The sequence below is a fragment of the Schistocerca cancellata genome, chromosome 2, assembly GCF_023864275.1.
Source record: "Schistocerca cancellata isolate TAMUIC-IGC-003103 chromosome 2, iqSchCanc2.1, whole genome shotgun sequence".
Classification (NCBI taxonomy): Eukaryota; Metazoa; Arthropoda; class Insecta; order Orthoptera; family Acrididae; genus Schistocerca; species Schistocerca cancellata.
Window position 1 is genome coordinate 662,884,864 of NC_064627.1, and position 22,408 is coordinate 662,907,271.

The following is a 22,408-nucleotide window of genomic DNA, read 5'->3' on the forward strand; positions in this document are numbered from 1 at the left end:
GTCAGTGTGTGCGTTGGTGGCCCCGACGCTTCCGTGGGAACGTAAACCCTGCAAGGAATGTCTCTGCTGCTTCTCTGCATCGAGCGCTCGTTTCCAAGCACCGCTCAGATAGTATCCGCTATCACGGTTAAAGTTATTCCCGCTCATTCGCATTTCAACAGCCTCCTTAACAACAAAATCCCAGTATGCAGAGGCATGGGACCAAGTTTTTGTTTCGTCAAACAGTATTTTATGTTTCTTCGTGAGGCTGTGCTCCGCAGATGCCGATTTCGGTTCTCTATTTTTAATATGCCGTTGGTGTTCTGCACGGCGGTCCGAAATGGTACGATTGGTCTGACCTATATAATTGCTTCCACACTCACAGGGGATATTATAAATTCCTGAGACCCTGAGGCCGAGACTGTCCTTAACAGGGCGCACCATCTCCTTATTTTTCCTAGGAGGACGAAAAATAGGACTTGTACCCAGTTTACCCAGGACTCTTCCTATTTTGCTGAATAAAGCGCCTCAAAAAGGAAGAACCGCAGTCGGTGTTTCATCCTGTAACTGTGCAGTATTTTCATGTTTCCTTTTCTTGGAAAACGCTGCCTTTACATCCCGTGCACAACAGAGATTCTTTCGGAACACGTACTTCAGAGGGTTAATTTCGGACTTCAAGTGGTCCTCGTCATAAACGGTTTTTGCACTATATACCAACATGTTCAAACTGGCTCTCTTCTGAACAGGATGATGGAAACTCTGTGCATTCAGGTATAAATCGGTATGCGTCAGCTTGAGGTACACAGAGTGGCCGAGACGTCCGTCCGCCTGTCGTTGTACTGAAACGTCTAAGAATGGCAACATTCCTTCCTTCTCCACCTCAATAGTGAACCGGGTGTTTTGATGTATGCTGTTCATGTGTTCTATAAATTTTTCAAGAGCTTCTGCGTCGTGTGGCCAGACCATAAATGTATCGTCAACATAGCGATAAAATAAAGATGGACGAAGGTGAGCCAAATTTAATGCACGTTCCTCAAAATTCTCCATAAGAAACTTAGCCACTGGTGGAGACAACAGAGAACCCATCGTCACACCGTCCGTCATTTTATAAAAGAAGTAGGTGGTCGCCATCACAAGCCAGTACAGCTTTATTGTTTCAGGAGGAGAAAGATCCGCCAGTATTTTCAAAGTGTCCTCAACAGGAATACGTCCGAACATCCGGTTCACTCTTCAGATGGAGACGGAAGGAAGGTTGCCATTCTCAGACGTTTACATACGACGACAGGCGGACAGGTGTCTCGGCCACTGTGTACCGCAAGCCGAGGCATACCGATTTATACCGTAATGCACAGAGATTCCATCATCCCGTTCAGAAGAGAGCCGTTTTGAACATATTGGTATATATAGCAAAAACCGTTTCTGACGAGGATCGCTTGAAGTCCGAAATTAACCATCTGAAGTACGTGTTCCGAAAGAATGGCTGTGGTGCACGTGATATAAAGGCAGTGTTCTCCAAGAAAAGGAAACGTGAAAATACAGCACACTTACAGGATGAAACACCGATTGCGGTTCTTCCTTTTTGTGGCGTTATATCCAGCAAAATAGGAAGAGCCCTGGGTAGAAAGAGATGGTGCGCCCTGTTAAGGACAGTCTCGGCCTCAGGGTCTAAGGAATTTATAATATCCCCTGTGAGTGTGGAAGCAATTATATAGGTCAGACCAATTGTACTATTTCCGACTGCCGTGCAGAACACCAACGGCATATTAAAAATAGAGAACCGGAGAAATCGGCATCTGCGGAGCACAGCCTCACGAAGAAACATAAAATACTGTTTGATGAAACAAAAATGTTGTCCCATGCCTCCACATACTGGGATTCTGTTGTTAAGGAGGCTGTTGAAATGAGAATGAGCGAGTAGAACTTTAACCGTGCTAGCGGATACTATCTGAGCGGTCCTTGGAAACGAGCGCTCGATGCAGAGAAGCAGCAGAGACAATCCTTGCAGGGTTTACGTTCCCACGGAAGCGTCGGCGCCACCAGCGCAGACATTGACACCGTCTGCGACAGCAGTACGTAATCGCCGACCAATCACAAGCTGACCAATAAGAAGTCGTCCACGGCTATATAAGGCCACCTCAGCAGCAGTAAAGAGAGTCAGTTGCTCCTGACGATGACGATGGAGGCTATCGTCGAAAGCTTGAGATTTTACCTTGAATTGACACTGCAAAGAAACCGAAAATGCTTTACATATCAGTGCCGTTGCGAAAGACTTCGTTCTCATTCGCCGTTTCCACTGTAAGTAGGATTCTGAATTACCTGCTCAAGGTAATTTTCAGAAACACCTTTAACAACAACTTGGCGGGAAGTTTTCTTTTGTCCTCCATTTACGAACTTGCTTTTCCCAGTCTATTGTGAAGTACTTAAAAGTTGGCCAATTAGTATGCTAAGGCCTGGTTTCAGCCGTGCTGATGAATTGAGATTATTCTCTGAAGTCGTCAGTCAGCTTTACAGATAAGACTGATAGAAGGATCCAACAATAAATTAGATAATATCCTTTAAAGTTTTATTGTTTTTGCCCAAACAGTTCAGATGCAGACAGTTTCTGCTCAGTTAAATTAAGATTATTGCCCATTACTATGAATGCACCATCTCGGTTCCTAAAGTGTATCTGATTTAGATAAGTAATTAGATTTGTCGCCAAGACAGTCGTCTGACACGATAGAAATGCGCCAAACCATAGAGTAATCGTGAAGGTAAAATGTAAATTTGTGGTACGTTCCTATGAGACCAAACTGCGGAGGTCATCGGTCCCTAGGCTTACACACTATTTAATCTAACTTAAACTAACTTACGCAAAGGACAACACAAACCCATGCCCGAGGGAGGACGAGGGGAGCCGCGCGAACCGTGACAAGGTGCCTCAGACCACGCGAAGCTAAGCATAAAGAAAAGAAGTGTATAAACAAATAAATTGCAAGTCATATATGGACGATCAGCTGACTCTCTCCATTTGTGAGAAACTCAGAAGAAGAGGACAAAAATACATTATTATCCATTACCTAGATATTAATATGGCTTGTGCCACTGTTACGCTTATTTGCTAATTATTTTACTAACAGCAGTTTATACATTTCTTAATAGTATCGCTTACTCGATTTGCAATGGTTCTCATGGGCACTTGGCCCCACATACCGTTGATTTACATCCCAGCCATGGGAATTCAAGGCCCTTCCATGCAGCCTATGTTTTATGTAATAACAGCCCGTAATGCCTGAATACAGCTGTAATACTAGATCTGTCACTGCAATCCATGAGAAATTAATGCAGCTAAAATTACGATTCAGAATAAGACGGCATAATCATTCACAAAACTGTACAGAGACAACTTTTAATTCCGATATGCTCGACCAAGCGAGGTGGCGCAGTAGTAAGGCACTAGTTTCGCATTCGGAACGATGGCAGTCCAAGTCCCCGTCTGGGCACCAGATTTTCTTTTTCCACAGTTTACTTAAAACGTAGAAGGTAAATGCATGGGTGTTTCCTTTGATATGGACACCGCCGATTTCCTTCTCCGTCACCCCCGGGCCGAGCTAGCGTTCCCTCTCTAATGACCTTGTCGTCTACGGAACGGCTAACCCTACTTTTCCTTCCCCTAAGCTATTTTGCAATAGGTACGGTGATCTCCTAGAGAAACCTACGTGGTTCTTTCGTCTTCTTCATCGGGACGTAAATCTTGAGGTTCTCAGTTCAGTTAATTCTGGCAGAGAAGATAAGAAACTAGAACACGTAAGTAAATAAAAATAATAGTTTTAATGCCATATGTAACATCAGAAATAAATTCTGTGAATATTCCTTGATTAGCACTAGCGTCAGTAAAATTCACTTCTCAATAGAAGCACGTAAAGACCCAAAAGATAAATACACGAGGTCTACTCAGATTTGTAATAATATCCCAAAAAACTTATTTTTAGTGCGCACAAAGCACGCAAGTTGCGTTTTATGTAAAATTTATTTATTACAATCCGATTTTCGTTTGCAACCGCTACCTTGCCCTAATAACCCAAAGCTGTTTGCAGTAAAAAAAAATAAAATAAAAACCAGCGGAACAAACACGTTTCAATGTTTTTCATTCTTAAATTTGTTACAATTCTAACAGGAAAAATCCCTCATCACCATCGTACTTATATGCTTCGTCTTTGTAAGTCAGTCTTATTCATGCTATCTCTTCTTGGCTCTTCCAGTACTTCTTTTTCCATGTGTTACACAGCCGGCCTAGGTGGCCGTGCGGTTCTAGGCGCTGCAGTCCGGAACCGCGGGACTGCTACGGTCGCAGGTTCGAATCCTGCCTCGGGCATGGATGTGTGTGATGTACTTAGGTTAATTAGGTTTAAGTAGTTCTAAGTATTAGGGGACTGATGACCTCAGATGCTGAGTCCCATAGTGCTCAGAGCCATTTGAACCATTTTGTGTTACACATTTCATTAGTTCTATTCGTAATCGCCAATCTGACATTCATTCCATACTCTCATCCCATTTAAATCTATATTTATCTGTTACATCTTTTATTACATCAACTCTTGATCCTTTTCTAATACACACATTTTTAAAATTTTAGTTAAATTATTACATTCTTTCATGGCTTTTAGGAATCTATGAGGAATGTTCAAAATGAAAGGTATGGAACAACACTGTGGGTGTAATGAACCCGTTATTCAAAAGTAATCATCAGAGGCCAGATCACAACGATTCCCCTGTTTCACGAGCCAAAAGATTCCCTGTTCCCGGAATTCCTGTGGCTGGACAGGAGGCAGTCCTCCGCTGTGTTCTACAGTTCGTCGTCCGAGCTGAAGTGATCTCCCTTTGAGATGCCTTCTTTAGCGGACGAAGTACACGGAAGACGCAGAGCAGTATGTTCGGGCAGCAGGGGTGAGACTCAAGTTGCTCCCACTTGAATTTGACCATTACACTTTGTGTGACTTTGCAGATGTGCCGACGCGCTTTACCGTGGGGGAGAATCACCCCCTCCGTGATCAGCCCAGATTGTTTGCTCTTCATGAACTTGCGTAGGCTACGGAGCATTTCATAGTACATGTCACTATTAATGGTTTTTCCGTACTCGTGGAATTCGATGAGCATCGGACCTCGGACAAGACGATTAGCGTCACCTTGCGCGCCGAGGACACAGCTTTGAATTTTGTAAAGGGAGGTGACGTTCCTAGATGTGTCACTACGTTATTCCAAAGTGGCACGTCCAAATTTCAACCGTTTTGGTTGTTACGGCTTTTCATACCTTTTCATTTGAACACTCATACACTGTGCAGCCAGAACATTACGGCCATCTATCTAATAGCCTGTACGTCCTCCTTTGGCACGGATAACAGTGGCGACGAGTCGTGGCGTGGAAGCTCTGAGGTCTTGGTAGGTCACTGGAGGGAGCTGGCACAACATCTGCACACACAAGCCACCTAATTCCCGTGAATTCCGGGGAGGCGGACGATGAGCTCTGACCTCATGTTCAATCACATCACAGATGTGTTCGATCGGGTTCAGATCTGGCGAGGTGGAGAGCCAACACAGCAACTGGAACTCGCCCTGTGTTCTTCGAACCACTCCATCACACTCCTGGTCTTGTGGCATGGCGCATTAACTTGTTGAAAACTGCCACTGCCGTCGGGAAATATGATCGACATGAAGGAGTGTACGTCGTCTGCAACCAGTGTACGATACTCCTTGGCCATCATGGTGCCTCGCACGAGCTCCACTGGACCCATGGACGCCCATGTGAATGTTCCCTAGAGCATAATGGGGCCGCAATACACGTGTCAAGGAGCGGTGCGCTTTCCCATCGGCATGATGAAGAAGGTATCGGGATTCATTAGATCATGCACCGCTCTGCCACTGCGTGAACGTCCAGTGCCGAAGGTCACGTGCCAAATTCAGCCGTATTGCCGATGTCATGGTGTTAACATTGTCATACGCATGGGTCGTCGGCTGCGGATCCCCTTCGTTAGGAATATTCGGTGCACTGTGTGTTGAGACACAATTGCACTCTGCCCAGCTTTGAAGTCTGATGTTAGTTCTGCCACAGTTTACCAGCCTGCCCAGCCTACGATGTCCGACATCGGTAATGAAGGGTGGACGCCCAGCCCCACGGCGTCTGGACTTCGTTTCACTGTGGTTTCGCCAAGTGTTGAAGGCACTTGCCACAGCACTCTTCTAACACCCGACAAATCGCGCAGTTTCCGCAATGCTCGTGCCAAGCGTCCGGGCCATTGCAATCTGTTCTCGGTCAGACTCAGATAGATAGCACGCCTTCTCCATTCTACGTACTAAATGTACCGTGCATGTGTCTCACTAGCAGTCATTCCTCGTCAGGTAACGCTGCTATCGTCTGTGAAGGTTTGTATCAATAGTAAGTCGGTGGCCACGATGTTCTTGTTCATCAGTGTACATTCATATGATTCAATCTTCCTCTCTGTCATTTGGTAAATCTCTAGATCTCACTGCCGTAAAGAAGTAGAGGAACTGCCATACTTTTATTAAATTTAATTTTAGTTCCTTTCCTCACTTTATTCGTTAAAATTCTGTTTACAGCGGCACACATATATTGGCCTTTTGCAAACTTTCTATCTCTTGAACATCTAGGTAACTTTTTTTATTTCCAAATTATATATGTTTCTACTACTTCTATTATCCTGCCATAAGCAACATATTTTATCGTATACGTTGGACTCCTCTACTTTTGTCTTATCAATAGAGATCTGCATATAACATTCTTGACACAGTAAGCTCAGTTTGTGAACAGGGATTTGCAGTTTATTTTCGTCGTCATACATACTTCAATTAACTGCACATCAGCGAATTAGCAAGTGTTTATTTGTATTTCGTATATATATTAAAAAGAGCATTTACTTGAATTGTAGCAGATATTTTTCAGACCTTTATTGGTATTTGTATGTTTTACAAGTGGTATGCCAGTGGTAAGTTAAAGTTTCAAAAACATAAATATACGTCAACTCCAGAATAACATTCACTCGTCAGTTGCAAATATATTTTATTTAGCTTTACCGGTTTGGACAAATTGATTTGCCATTTTCACAAACCTACAAAATCAAGAATATTATAAATGCTTAGACCTTGGCTTACATTCATGTGAATTACAAGCAGTGTATTACAGAGATTTACGTAGTATTGGTCTGGTAGATGTCAGTATCTTCTTCAAAGAAGCATAATAGCATGGTATGTCCAATATATATATATATAGTGTGTGATTAATGTAAACATGGATTAATGTATCGATAATTTACAGTAACTGAATCATATCTATGCACATATCAAGCTGTTGTACCAGCAGCAAGAAACTTATATAATAGCGTATAAAGAGTATAACTAAGGCATATAAGGAAGTTATATATAATACATTAGAAAAAACATGCCACACAGTTCTAGTATATAGAAGGAATGGGCTAGTTTTCACATGTTATATGTAGGACAGACAGAGGGGCATTTAAGACCCGCTTTCGTGAGGACTTGCTCAACAAAGACGGCGAGAATTCATATAAGTCAGCTTTCGCAGAACATCTCAAAATCGCGATAGACATTCTTCCTCATCTATCCTCTCTTACTATAATAATTTTTGCATGTAATTGACAAGGGCTGCAAAATGAAACGTTTAGAATAACGTGAAGTATACAAGCATTCCCACCTAAATTCAAAACGTTTATTGAGTTAACAATTTGCACTAAAAATAGCCACTATTTTGATTGCATAGCATTTCTTATAAAAAGTGGAAATCAGCCCATTCCTTTTACACAGGTTGATTCTTATTAACATTTAAAAACCTCCGAAGCGACGTAGAAGACACTGAGACGTGTAATTCAGTATAAGGCACATGGGGCTGCAAATGTCGGGACACATCCGAAAAGTGAATGACAGATGTTGAGCATGCGAGGCCGCCAGGTGACGTACGTCGCCGCACGTGCAGCGGTTGAGCCTATCGGCCTGTGGCACCTGGTCATCCCAACCCAAGTCAAGTACTCACGTCGGTGTGGCTCCGAGCCTACATGAGCGACTTTACATCCTGGGGCTCAGGGTTCGTCTGCCAGGCAATATTTTTTGCACTGTCTTAGACAGTTTCATGTGTTTACATTGAGGTAAAATTTATTATTTTCTTTACCGGTCTCGCAGTCCCCCCTGGCTTATTGGAAAGTACTGTACAACAAAAACCTGTTGTATTACGTCACAAGTAAACGTTTATAAGCTTCCGAATCGCTTCGCTAGCTGTAAATGACCTACGTTTTCTTTATCAAATATTGTCGGTGAACAGAATAACAAGGGAAAAAAGGGAACAAATACAGAATATGAACAGTTTTTGCTTGGTTACGGTGAGGAAATAATTCTGTAACTTCTGCTTATACAACGGATCACGTTTACAAAATGTTTTCAAAATTTGCACCTTTTGCTTGAAAATAATGCATCACTCAATCATACATTCAAGCACGCGCTCGAAAATATCCTCCGTATTTTGGATCACCGCAGCGGCAACGGCTGTGTAAGTCATGATGTCCATTGTGGACTCTACTGGGGTGCTGTGTACTAGCTCCTTCAAACGACACTAAAACAGAAAATCTAGCGGAGCGGTTCGTAACAGTGCCCCGTACCGACGAGAGTAGGATCGACAAACCCAACCACTGCCCGTGCAGCATGGTACGTCATCTGGTGACGTCACATGTTTAACATTTGTTATCCACTTGTGGGTTTCCGGGTTCGATTCCCGGCGGGGTCAGGTATTTTCTCTGCCTTGTGATGACTGGGTGTTGTGTGATGTCCTTAGGTTAGTTAGCTTTAAGTAGCTCTACGTTCTAGGGGACTGATGACCATAGATGTTAAGTCCCATAGTGCTCAGAGCCATTCCACTTGTGGAGTATTTCCATACATGTGTCTTTTATTAAATTAGTTACATCAGCGTCATCTACGTTGCTCTGATGGTTTTTAAACGTTAATAAGAATCACCCTGTACATTAGAACTATGTGCCATGTTCTTCCTACTGCATGCACGTTCCTAGCCACTTGTACAACAGCTTGACATGTGCATAGATCGTGGTTCAGTTACTGTAAATTATCAGTCTCTCAATTTGTGTTTACAATAATCACATACAATACGTAAATTTTTTGACGTATCATGGTACTATGCTCCCGTGAAGAAGACACTGACACCTACTAAACAAATACTAAGTAAGTTTCAGTAATATAATTCTTATACTTAACATAAACATATGGCCGAGGTCTAAGGTTTCGACTAATTAATTTGTCATCTTCATAACTCTAAAAAATTATCGATATTATGAATCTTTAGACCTCGGCCATATGTTTATGTTAAGTATAAGAAGTATATTACAGAAACTTACTTAGTATTAGTTTCGTAGGTGTTAGTGTCTTCTTCACGGGAGCATAGTACCATGATAGATATATTTAGAATTGAAGACTGAATTCTATTCTAAAATATTTGTAACATATCTGATGAAAAGTAACAGCTATGAATAAAATAATATGTCAATTCCTTAGCGTATGTTTGTTTAATGATTTTTAGAGATTCCAATTTTAACGGTGAAGCTAAGAATGTCATAATTCTACCCTTTTCGTATTTTTCGGTGCCTTTGTCAATATTCCGATGCTCGGGAACGTTTATGTGCACCAGCGGCGGTGTCATGCAAATGTGTCGCTCTTTGCAGTTAACGTCTCGGAGCCTGGACGGTATGCAACCCGCACGCTGCCTGACCTTCCGCTCGCCGTGGCGGCGGCGGCGGCGCAGCTGCACGCGGGCTCTGCTTGCGGAAGGGACTACAGCCGCTACCTGGACGCGCTGCGCAACTTCACCCTCTGGGCCGTGCAGAGTGAGTACTCCGTGTTTGGCCAGACCCGCTACTGCTGCTAACGACGCTCTCAGCTGCTGCAGCTCGCACTGCTACAACTCGCACTACTCATACAGACTTCACAGACGTCACTGACAACCCCATCTTGGCTCTCAGCACATAGACTCAGCTTTTGAGGAGATATCGAACTACCTTGCCTTAATGTCCAGGACACACGTATATAAACAGACTCAAAAATACATATTCATATACACGGGGAACCAAAGAAACTGATACACCTGCATAATATCGTGTAGGGCACCAGCGAGCACGCAGAACAGCCGCAACACAACGTTGCATGGACTCGACTAACGTCTGAAGTAGCACTGGAGGGAACACACCATGAATCCTGCAGGGCAGTCCATAAATCCGTAAGAGTACTCTCCTGATCAGCACGTTGCGAGGTGTCCCAGAATCTGGGGAGTTTGGTGGCCAGCGGAAGTGTTTAAACTCAGATGTGTGTTCCTGGAAGCGCTCTATAGCAATTCTGGACGTGGTGGGTGTCGCATTGTCCTGCTAGAACTGCCCAAGTCCGTCGGAATGCACAATAGACATGAATGGATGTAGCTGACCAGACAGGATGCTTACGTACGTGTCGCCTGTCATAGTCGTATCTTGGCTTATCAGGGCCTCCATAAGCTTGAACAGTCCCCTGCTGACATGAAGGGTCCATGGATTCATGAGGTTGTCTCCATACCTGTACACGTCCATCCGCTCGATACAATTTGAAACCAGACACGTCTGACCAGGCAACATCTTTCCAGGCATCATCAGTCTAGTGTCGGTGTTGACGGGCCCAGGCTTTGTCTCATGCCGTCGTCAAGGGTTCACGAGTGGGCCTTCGGCTCCATAAGCCCATATCGAAGATGTTTCATTGAATGGTTCGCACGCTGACACTTGTTGATGGCCCACCATTGAAATCTGCAGCAATTTGCGGAAAAGGTTGCACCTCTGTCACGCCCTGGACTTGCATTTCAGCAAGATAATGCCCACCCGCACACGACCGAATTTCTACTGCTTCTATATGTGCTTACCAAACAGGTCTTGGCCAGCAAGGTCGCCGAATCTGTTCCCAATTGCGAAAGTTTGAAGCATTATAGGCAGAGATCTCGAACCATTTCGTGATTCTGACGATCTAACAACGATCCAGTTGAACAAACTCCGACACGACACAGCACATCCAAAAATTCTATCAATCAAGGCCAAGCCGAGTAATTGCTTGCATAAACTCGTTATTGATTTGCTCAATTTGTGAAGGTCTTTCTCTTGAATAGATCTTCCAATTCGTACAATTCCTTCGTCATGTGTCTTTTTTTTTCTTTTTTTCCCTGTAGAGTGTATTACAACAGCGGAATGGGCTTGTTTGCTTTCATCAAGCAGACGAGGGCAGTGCTACTGTTGTGTCGGGCAAACAGGATTGCGTTCAAAAGATGTTGTGTTTCCTATCTGATCCAGTGTAGCGCGGACTCAATAATGACGTAATGTGTTGAGAGAAAGAGTAAAACCTCCTGAAGGGAAGTTCCATGTCGCAAGAGACTTTAAAGTCTTACTCATCTTGTGCTGTTCCACCTAGAATATGTGGCCTTCTGGAGATACTTAACACTGACGTTCCGACATATTTTGTAGCTTAGTGCCTTTTTGCTGGAGTCTCCAGTAGTTCGGTTTTTTCGTGAAGAACTCGGAGGATTTATTACGAAGATTAGAGGACCGCATTTGAAAGACTCTAATACTTTAACAAGTTCTGATCTGGTCTCTCTCTTTATTTGCGTTCCTCTGTCTGATTCGTTACTGTTAACTGAGGTTAGGGATGGTGCTGACTTAACTAACGTATTTCATTGTGTGTTGACTACCAACTACTTTTTATTCAATGACCAGTTCTATGAGCAGACATGTGGAGTTGCGATGGGAAATGCTTTGTCATCCATTATTGCCAATCCGCGATGGAAGATTTCGAGGAACGTGCCCTGAAGCTGGCAGCATTGAAACCTGCATGCTTTTTTTTAGATCTGTAGACACTACTCTAGTCGTATGGTCTCTTTGGAATGAGAATTTGAGCAGCTTTTCGGAACATCTGATCTGATCCAACTGAATATTCGCTTCATTATGGAGGTGGAAAAGGATAACTGCCTTACCTTCTTTGATGTGTTCGTCAGGAGGAAGTTAACGGCACGTTGGAACATGCTGTTTATACGAAACCAACTCACACTGATTTGAACCTTCAGGCTAATTCTTGTCACCATCCAACTTTACGTACCTTGGTTCGTAGGGCACGCCATCTAAGACGATGAACGTTTGTCAGCAAAGTTAGTCCACCTCGAAATCACCTTCCGCCAGAAACGTTTAGTGATGGACAAATCAGACACAAAAAGCTTTGCGCTATCGACCGGTAGTGAAACGGGTGAATCATGACAACAACGAGATGCCACCTAAGTCTACGGCCTTTTTGCCTTACGCAGGTTGCATATCCAACAGGATTTGTCGTGTTCTGTGAAAACGTAGAGTTTGTTTTCCGACTACCATCGAAGATTAGGGCCTGTTTAAGTTCTGTAAAGGAAGATCTGTGTTTACATGAGGTGGCTGTCTTCCGTATACTATGAACTCGTGGTAAGTCATATTTTACTCAGGGCTGTAGATGGCCGATATGTAGAGTATAAGCGTACACACGCTTACAACAGACGAGCAAATCTGCTTGCCGTTGCACAACATTCTTTTGGTTCTGCTCATCCTATAGAATATAGGGTGTATCAAACAGAATCATCCGATTTTTAGAAGAATTATAACTATTATGTTATTTGAGATAATTGCGTGAACAACGTACTAGAGCAGACTCAACGTGTTTTACATGGTTCCTCCAGGTAGCAGCAGTGTGCGCCAACTTCAGTTCTGGTAAAAATGATGCAGGGATAACAGAAAGCGTTTTCTGTTCTACGTTTTGCGCAGTGCGGGTCAGTAATAACTGTTCACCGCGACTTTCGTATTAGGTATGGTGTGGATCCTCCTACAGCGTAGAGCATTAGACGATGGCATGAATAATTCCGAGAAACAAGTTTTTTGTGTACAGGCAACTCGCCGAGCCGTCACCGAGTGTCTGACCGGACGTCGAACGCATCCGCCAGAGTTCACAGTTTCATAAGGAGTCCGCAGAAATCCGTTCGCCGTGCAGCTCGATAACTCAACATACCCCCGATATCCATCTGGCGTGGGCTGCGTCGGCGTTTACACGTGAACCCATACAAAATTCAGCTGCTGCAAGCTCTTTGTGAAGGTGACAAACAACAACGTGTGGAGTTCTATAATTTCGTTCTTGGCAAGATGGAAGATGACAGTTGTCTTCCACGTTTAGTGTTTAGTGACGAGACAACATTCCATTTATATGTGAGAATATGGGGTTCGGAACAACTACATGAAGTTGAACAACATGAGAAGGTCTCTCCAAAATTTAATGTGTTTTGCGCAGTTTCACGGGAAAAGGTGTATAGTCCATTTTTCTTTGCCGAGAATAGTGTTACAGGAAGCACACATCTCCATATACTTGAGAACTTTATTTTCCCACAGTTCGAGACTAATTCTGGGGACTTCATTTACAAACAGGATGGGTCACCGCCACACTGGCATCTGGAAGTGCGGGAATTTTTAAATCAAAGGATTACTAAACGATGCATCTGTCGCACTGGATGAAATGATTCAGCCTTACACTACTGGCCTCCAAGGTCACCGGAGCTGACTGTACGTGACTATTTCTTATGGGGGTTTATAAAAGACTGTTTATGTACCTCCGTTACCAACAACAATGAATGATCTGAGACATCGCATAACAGCAGCTGTGGAAGCTGTAACTCAAGACATGCTAGCTGTATATCCACATCTACGTCTATACCCCGTTGTCTGTTAACTCATTTTTTGGCATCTTTGAAATCAGAGGAGCCAGAGAGTCTCGTACTATTGGTGTACTGTTGTATCGATCTTACCGTTCACCATCATGTAAGACCGATAAACTTTAAAAGAGTTAGTTGAGTTAATGGAAGCTTGTGTGGAAATAGGGTGTTATGAGTATAAACGTTGATATTTTTATTGGTCAATGAGGACACTGTACTGAACAAAATTTCATCAGTATTTACTTTTTTTGCAGGTAATTATAACTATTAGGAGTAGTATGTTTTTAAGTTGGTTAGTACCTACCTATAAGTGTATGTGGCAGAGCAAGCCATTAATGCTTGTTTTCCCCTGGGCAGCATGTCGGGTGTTACAGTGAGGATGCGTGGACGCAAAACAGTTAGTCTATACTGACAGGTATAGTCCACTTGGTGGTGCAGCTACGACTGTGCAGAAAACATCAGGTAGTAGATTATGTGACGAGTTTGCGTGGAGATTGTTATACGTAGAGAAAAAACAACAAACACAGTGACGTTGGTGCATATCAAGGTACCAATCATAACAGTATCTGCACTTTTACCCCTAACCCCCTGTATATTGCACCCAGTTACAATGTTTGTGGATTATTAATTTTGTAACATGAATTTATTTGCGACACGTTTCGAGCCACTGGTGCTCACCTTCAAGCACCACGGAATATAAAACAGTTAAATCCTATTTAAGTTACTAAGACTACCACTAACTACATTGTTGTCAAGTTCCCAGCACCTTCATTAATTGCAAAGCCTGTGCTCCTGTATGCGTTCTCTGGCTGCTGCAATGGTAGTGCATCTGTCGGTGGTTTGTCGCACATTTCTACAGTTTTTTATATGTCACGTTTCAGTTTTCACTATCTTTTTACAGCAGGCTTATATAAATACATAATACACTACAGTCATGTTAATCGTCTCAATATGTATATGGTCCCTATACAGGGTGTTTCGTTGTTAATAGGAAAAACTAACTCGCATGAAAGTATGGCTCTGAGCACTATGCGACTTAACTTCTGAGGTCATCAGTCGCCTAGAACTTAGAACTAATTAAACCTAACTAACCTAAGGACATCATACACATCCATGCCCGAGGCAGGATTCGAACCTGCGACCGTAGCGGTCGCTCGGTTCCAGACTGTAGCGCCTAGAACCGCACGGCCACTCCGGCCGGCTAACTCGCATGAAAGTATGCGATAATAAAAGCAGAAACTAGCTAATAAACACGAGTCCGTAAAGGAGTCTTTTGCGAGATGACTGCGAGTGTGTGTTTACTAGTCGCCGCAGATTTCAGTATCAAATTTTGTCCTGGTTAGTGCAAACGTATTGTAAATGTAAACTTTTTCGATCTAGTCATCATCTGATTGGGCTCTAATTTCAATTGTGTTCTACCGTAAGAAGAAATACAATACTGCTTCAGCACTCTACATTTTCCAATTTTCTGTGTACTCGTGTATCCTTGCATTTGGATGGAAATACTACACTCGTCTCTCCGACAGTGTTAGCCACTCGTGCTGCCGAAATGTCAGAAAAAGCAGCAAACGTCGGTCGAGACGAGCACCAGCAGGCAACACTTCATCACTAACTCATAAGAACAGAATAAATACGAACAAAGTGATGGATGAGAACCTACTGAAGGCAAGGGAGATACATGACATTAAATTGAGAAAGAAGTTCAGCCCCTTATAAGAGGAAGGTTATGTAGACATAGAAGAAAGGGGTAATTATATAAGGTAGATAGTTACGTAAACATCAGATGTTGCAAGTGCCAAGAGATGAAAAGAAATGACGCTCTCGAACTAGGCAGTTGCTAAAGAGAAGGTGCGAGTTTCAAATAAACGGAAGTTGGAATATATTACCATGTGCTGAATTAAACAAAAGTCTCCGGGACTGTTTTCGATAGCATGTGAATGGATACAGTGAAAATCTGATAAGAGAAACTACTGAAAACAACAAGAGTGCGAAGAAAACAAGACCGAAATTTATACTAGGTAACCACCAAATTTCATCAGTTGACATTGCAATTGTTCATTGACAACAGTCAGTGAATTGTAGAATTTTTTCTTGAAAGCATTTCCTTAAAAGCTTGAATACTTCAAAACATTAATCAACTACACAGGCAATGAGCAATGAAGAAAGGACTTTCCGGAAGTAGTGTAAGATAAGGTGTGTAAAGCCATTCAGGAAAGGTTACTATACTGTTACTATAGAAATGAGCAATGAGAAAGAACTTCTACCTTGTCTTGGATTCCCAGATTTTGAAAAGGCTTTCAACCCATATTGATCAAAAACTGCAGCTGCAGCCCTTGAAGGACAAACTATATTAGTATACTGAATAAAATATAGGTTTGTCCTCAGCCTGCGCTTGACTTCAGCTGGGTATTTTTGGTAGTTCAGAATTGAAAGAGTACTCGGATAAGGGGATTCCATATCACCAGGACAATTCTCAAGACTTGTGACGTAACCACGCTTGTTTACAAACTTTTCTTGGCGGATGACCGTCACACTGTCGGCTCGGAGTGCTTACGTACCTACGCGGACGTGAATGTGACGCAACAGACACTGCAACGAGCGCCCGGTTGCATATCAAGGGCAAGGAGCCACGCCGAAGGCGCTCTCTAGATGACTGATCAGCTACGCCAGACAGCAGCAGCCAGCAGCCCGGTAACGCTTGTAAACAACCATAATAGGCTGACAACTCCTAGCCTCCTGCTGCCTTCAGGTACTACACTGAAGACAGCGGAATAGAATAGTGGGCGATACTCTTCCTCCATGAGCTGATGATGCAAACTTCACATTACTATGTGAACTTGCGCGAGGACAGGAAGACTGCTCCTGTTTTGTAACCAAAACGTTGCGGTATTGTTGATGAAGTTGACTTAGTACGAGTTTATACATGTTTTCTATCAACATTTTTCTTTAAATACAATGTGGCAGTCTTGTTTATTAATACACGTTAGTGCAGCGTTGCCGGACTGTGAAGTCGCATGTACGGATCCATGTGATGAAAGAAATTTTCACGACAGAATTTTGCCGGCAGGATAGAAGAATTGGTGGCTTAGCACTGTCTGATACCATACAACATCTCGCGCGTCAGTTACGGCTCGACTCACAACTCGATGTCTCTAGGCAATGAATGAAATTGTAGTCGGTGATCTGCAAGGAGGTATACATACCAGTTCTCATTCAAAAGAATGGGTCGGCAATAATCATGGGGCCGCGCGTGATTAGCCGAGCGGTTTAGGGCGCTGCAGTCGTGGACTGTGCGGCTGGTCCCGGCGGAGGTTCGAGTCCTCCCTCGGGCATGGATGTGTGTGTTTGTCCTTAGGATAATTGAGGTTAAGTAGTGTGTAAGCTTAGGGACTGATGACCATAGCTGTTAAGTCCCATAAGATTTCACACAAAATTAAATTAAAAAATAATCACGGGTAGTTAGATTGTCATTTTACAGGTCTTCTTGGTTGTCGGATTATGATTTTGAGAGACGTGGTGGCCAACAAAAATACTGAGTGGTAAATACTTCAAGACATTATTCAAACAAACAGTGACCTTGAGAAGCATTCTGTACGAGCGTGTGATCGGTGTTAAACATAAAAAATGTTTGAATGTTTGGTTCACAGACACTTCCCTTCAAAAAATAATTCTAAAAGCCTAACATACATGTCAGCAACCAACTAAAGGAAAACAAGGAACATAATCACTATTGCTGTTATCTCAGTTCAAACACTGAGAATGAAGTCATCATAAACTAGCCCAGTATACAATCAAATGCCAGCCCTTGGTCATTTAGCGACTACAGCAGTAAATCAACAGAGTTACGCATTTGTGTTTAACTATTCAATATACTACTCTGCCCCATATCAAGAAAATACACAGCTGGTCGTGCATAACAACAGGGGGAAAACAACGGCAAACCACCTTCACCAGTACTTTAGCCAGAATCTCTACCATCCACCAGTCTATCTCTTAATATGCGACTAGTCTTGTCAACGCAAGTGAAAGCGCCATAGCCACACAATGAAGATCATTTTAGGAGATGAAACACTAGCTTACGTAATGACTTGAAAGATTTAATCAATACTTTACAGTATGTTAACTGAAAACGTATCCTGCTGACAAGAAGGTCTGCACTTTTGATTTTTGTTTTGCAACGCGCAGATCTTAAGGGTGTTGACGGTCTCGCTGCGAGGTACGGTATTGGAGCTCTGCCAGTCGCATTTACTCGGGAGTTGCCCCAGACCGAGCTCTGTCTTCTGTCTTCCCAGAAACATAATTCCATCAGAAAGCTGAAGATCAGTGATAGAAGTAAAGTACATTCTACGACAAAAACTAAACGACGCCCTACGATAGAATTACCCGAATGGGATGGAAATCGTTACATATGATGTACAGACAAACGAATGGTTACAATTTTAGAAAGGTTTGGCGATTTATTCAAGGGAAAGAGCTTCATAAATTGAGCAAGTTGGTTCACATTTGGCCCTTATGTAGAAAGTTATTCGGTTTGCCACTAATTGACAGAACAGTTGGATGACCTCCTGAGGGATGTTGTGCCAAATTCTGTCCAATTGGCGCCTTAGTTCTTCAACATCTCGAGCTGGCTGGAGACCTGGGATCTCACTGACTGGGGTAGAATTGTCTTTAGTCCCGCTTCGAACTTAGCTCCTATGAGCAGCAAAGACGTGACTGGAGTCGCCCCTGGCAGCAGTGGGATACCATCACGAATGTCGCTCACCATGCGGCCCGACAGCCAGGAGTGATGGTGTGGGAGGGCCTCTTTGGTTGTCACTCCTACATCACAGCGGTACGTCAACGATATTCTACGACCCCTTTTGTCACCCTTCACACCAACCAATCCTGGGTTTATTTTAAGAAAGATAATGCTCGGCTGCACATGGTAAGTGTTTCTACTGCTTGTCGCAGCGCTTTCCAAATCCTACCTTGGGCAGCAAGGTCGCCGGACCTCTCCCCATTTGAGAACGTTTGGAGTATTACGGGCAGAGCCCTCCAACCAGCTCGGGCTTTTGACGATCTAATCAGCCAATTGGACGGAATTTGGTACTGTGTTCCTCAGGCAGTCATCCAACAACTCTGTCAGTCAGTGCCAAGCCGAATAACTGCTAAATCATCTGAAATTCTAATCATTTGTTTGTCTGAACGAGTACATAATATCTAAACACATTCGAACAATTCCTTCGTGGTGCATCTTTTTTTTTCCTCTCAGAGCATACTTTGTAAATTAACCACCACAACTTGGGGAACTAAACCACCAGTTGTTAAAACTAAAGCTTTATCAATATGTGTTTTTCATTCCTAGTTTAGTGTAAATTAACACGAATTAATAAAGTCGACTATCTTCGGAAATGAAAGCTTCACACTTTTTTATCTGGCATCTCACCTCCAACAATTAGAAAGCGGCAGGCTACAAAGGGAGAGCTAAACACCCTTTTTCCCAACTACATCTGCTTCGTAGCACGCACCATTAAGGTTCAGGAATAGTTTTCTTAGCACTACTGTAAACTTCTAGAAAAAATCCATCTCTCTGCTGCAGAAGTAGATAACATCCAAGGCTCACCACTGGGTCCGAACTTTAGTGGAGCTCGCAACATGATATAAAAAATATTTGGACGTGCTGGAAATCCCTGAATCGATTTCGGACTCGTCTTGCTAGATGCAACGAATTTCTGCACATTTGGAATTTCCTTGACTTTCCAAGACCTTTTGGTTACGTTGCAGCACGGACGGTTCACGAATGTACTCCTGGCCTCGATGGCCCGTGCAGCGTTTCTGGGCAGAGCTGATACCAGTCCATCCCAGTAGAGGGAACGTGGTCTTTTTCAGAACTAAAACTGCACAGTGCGTGCGTGTGTCGTCACTTATAGTTTTTTGATTATTTGTGAAATATGTGTTTCGATGTATCTGACGCTTCTAATTCAATTAATAATAATAATAAATGACGTCGTTGGTCTCAAAAAACGCGGACCGTGGTTTCGCGGTTGCGTTCTTGCTTCCCGAGCACGGGATCCCGGGTTCGATTGGCGGCGGGGTCAGGGATTTTCACCTGCCTCGAGATGTCTGGTTTGTGTGCTGTCCTCATCATTTCATCCTCAGTCATGGAAGTGGCAAGATTGGACTGAGCAAAGGTTGGGAATTTGTACTGGCGCTGATAACCGCGCAGTTGAGCGCCCCACAAACCAAACATCATCATTATTGTCCTTATAACTACTTCATAAAAATAATGCAATGGAAGAGAAATGGACACCTGCAAGGGATTCAGAGGATAAGGCACCGTGGATATAGGGTCAGAACAACCAATCAGCCATTATCAGCTTGTGGTTCGTTACTGGATGTGATAGCGCCCCAGATGAGCTGCGTAATTTGAGCGGGAACGGACACCGAGCGCTGTCGGCCTTGGGCCAGAGAAGGGAGAAGGGGCCGGCCGCGGTGGTCTAGCGGTTCTGGCGCTGCATTCCGGAACCGCGGGACTGCTACGGTCGCAGGTTCGAATCCTGCCTCGGGCATGGGTGTGTGTGATGTCCTTAGCTTAGTTAGGTTTAAGTAGTTCTAAGTTCTAGGGGACTTATGACCTAAGATGTTGCGTCCCATAGTGCTCAGAGCCATTTGAACCATTTCAAGGGAGAAGGGACACATAGACGTGGTCAACCCTGCACTGTTGGGTTGTCAGTTCCCGTATGCGACACTTGCATCGGCTTATACGTACAGGATATATCGCCGCAACAGACAAGCGGCTAATCTTCACGACCAGGGAGAGATCACGGTTGCTCACTGGCAGCTGGAGAACACACGAACCGTTACGTTCTGGGCAATTTTAGATGTTTATTTTCAGACTGAATGACGTTTGCTGACTCCATTGGGCTTCACTGCTCAAGGTTAGTTAGCTGACAGTCGCAGCAGACCACTAACCTTGAAAACACTGGTTGCTACCGGAACTAAAATGATAGCTAAAAGTCTGCACAAAAACTTAGAGCATTTATATGTAAGTAACAGTTCATCTGATGCCAATATATCCGATGTTTGATGCATTAAACGGTTTTGAAGAGAGGAACGGAGTCAGACATAGAGTCTCTGGAGACAGAATCTTAGCTCGGCATGCATGACAGGAAAAGGAATCGAACGGGGCCTTGTGGAAAGAACTACCCCAGCTTTCTATTTAAATAGTTTAGGAGAGCAACAGGAAATCTAAATCTGTTTGGTTGTACAGCGTTTCGAAGTCAGCTTCAGTGGCTTAACCGGTGTGTAAACCGCATGTAATTTAAAAATAAGTACCGTACGACATGAAACGAGAGTGGAAGCCACGTACATGTGGAGCAATCTTTTGAGACTAAAAGCTCCAAAAATTTGAGAAAATAGGGAAACAGGTCTCTTATAGGATGTCCAGTCACATTACTGTGACTACCTGTCAAAAGCCTGAATGACCACCTTTTGCTGCGCGGACTGTTGCGAGAAGTGCGCGACGTGAGTGAATGGGTATGTGGAAGGCACCGACAGAGATGTGGAGCTATGGTGACTCCAGTGTTGTGGCCAGCTGCGCTAGGTTTCTCGGTTGAGGATCCATGGCGCGCCGGCCGCTGTGGCCGAGCGGTTCTAGGCGCTTCAGACGGGAACCGTACTGATGCTACGGTCGCAGGTTCGAATCCTGCCTCGGGCATGGATGTGTGTGATGTCCTTAGGTTAGTTAGGTTTAAGTACTTCTAAGTCTAGGGGTCTGTTGACCTCAGATGTTAAGTCCCATAGTGCTCAGAGCCATTTGATCCATGGCGCGAACAGCCCGATCCACGTGGTGCCGCAGATTCCCGATCGGGTTTAAATCCGTGGAGTCTGGTAACGACTGGAGTGCGCTGAACTCATCCTGGCGTTCTTCAGACCACGCACGAACACCGCGAGCTGTGTGACACGCTGTACTATGCTGTCGCTAGATGCCGTCGTGCAGAAGAACATCAAACTGCATGTAGGAGCGGACGTGGTCTCCAAATATAGATACAGCTTCATCTACATCTACGTGATTTTTGACTCTGCTCGCTGTTTACAATAAAGTGCCTGGCAGAGAGTTCAACGAACCACCTTCAAGTTGTCTCTCTAGAGTTCCACTCACGAACAGCACGCGGGAAAAACGAGCACTTAAATTTTCCTGTGCGAGCCCTGATTTCTCTTATTTTATCGTGTTGCTCATTTATCAGGAGAAAGAAAACTGGCGTTCTACGGATCGGAGCGTGGAATGTCAGATCCCTTAATCGAGCAGGTAGGTTAGAAAATTTAAAAAGGGAAATGGATAGGTTAAAGTTAGATATAGTGGGAATTAGTGAAGTTCGGTGGCAGGAGGAAAAGGTGAATACAGGGTTATAAATACAAAATCAAATAGAGGTAATGCAGGAGTAGGTTTAATAATGAATAAAAAAATAGGCGTCCGGGTAAGCTACTACAAACAGCATAGTGAACGCATTATTGTGGCCAAGATAGACACGAAGCCCACGCCTACTACAGTAGTACAAGTTTATATGCCAACTAGCTCTGCAGAGGATGAAGAAATTGATGAAATGTATGATGAGATAAAAGAAATTGTTCAGATAGTGAAGGGAGACGAAAATTTAATAGTCA

At 43.6% G+C, this 22,408-nt stretch overlaps 1 protein-coding gene across 1 annotated transcript in view; it reads left to right on the forward strand.

The window, feature by feature from the left end:
• Positions 1 to 22,408, forward strand: part of LOC126162355 (nose resistant to fluoxetine protein 6-like) — a 170,557-nt gene that overhangs the window by 40,501 nt on the left and 107,648 nt on the right. The window contains exon 2 of the mRNA XM_049918809.1: positions 9,711 to 9,872. Coding sequence (XP_049774766.1) covers positions 9,711 to 9,872 — 162 coding nt within the window. The remainder of the gene's footprint in view (positions 1 to 9,710; positions 9,873 to 22,408) is intronic.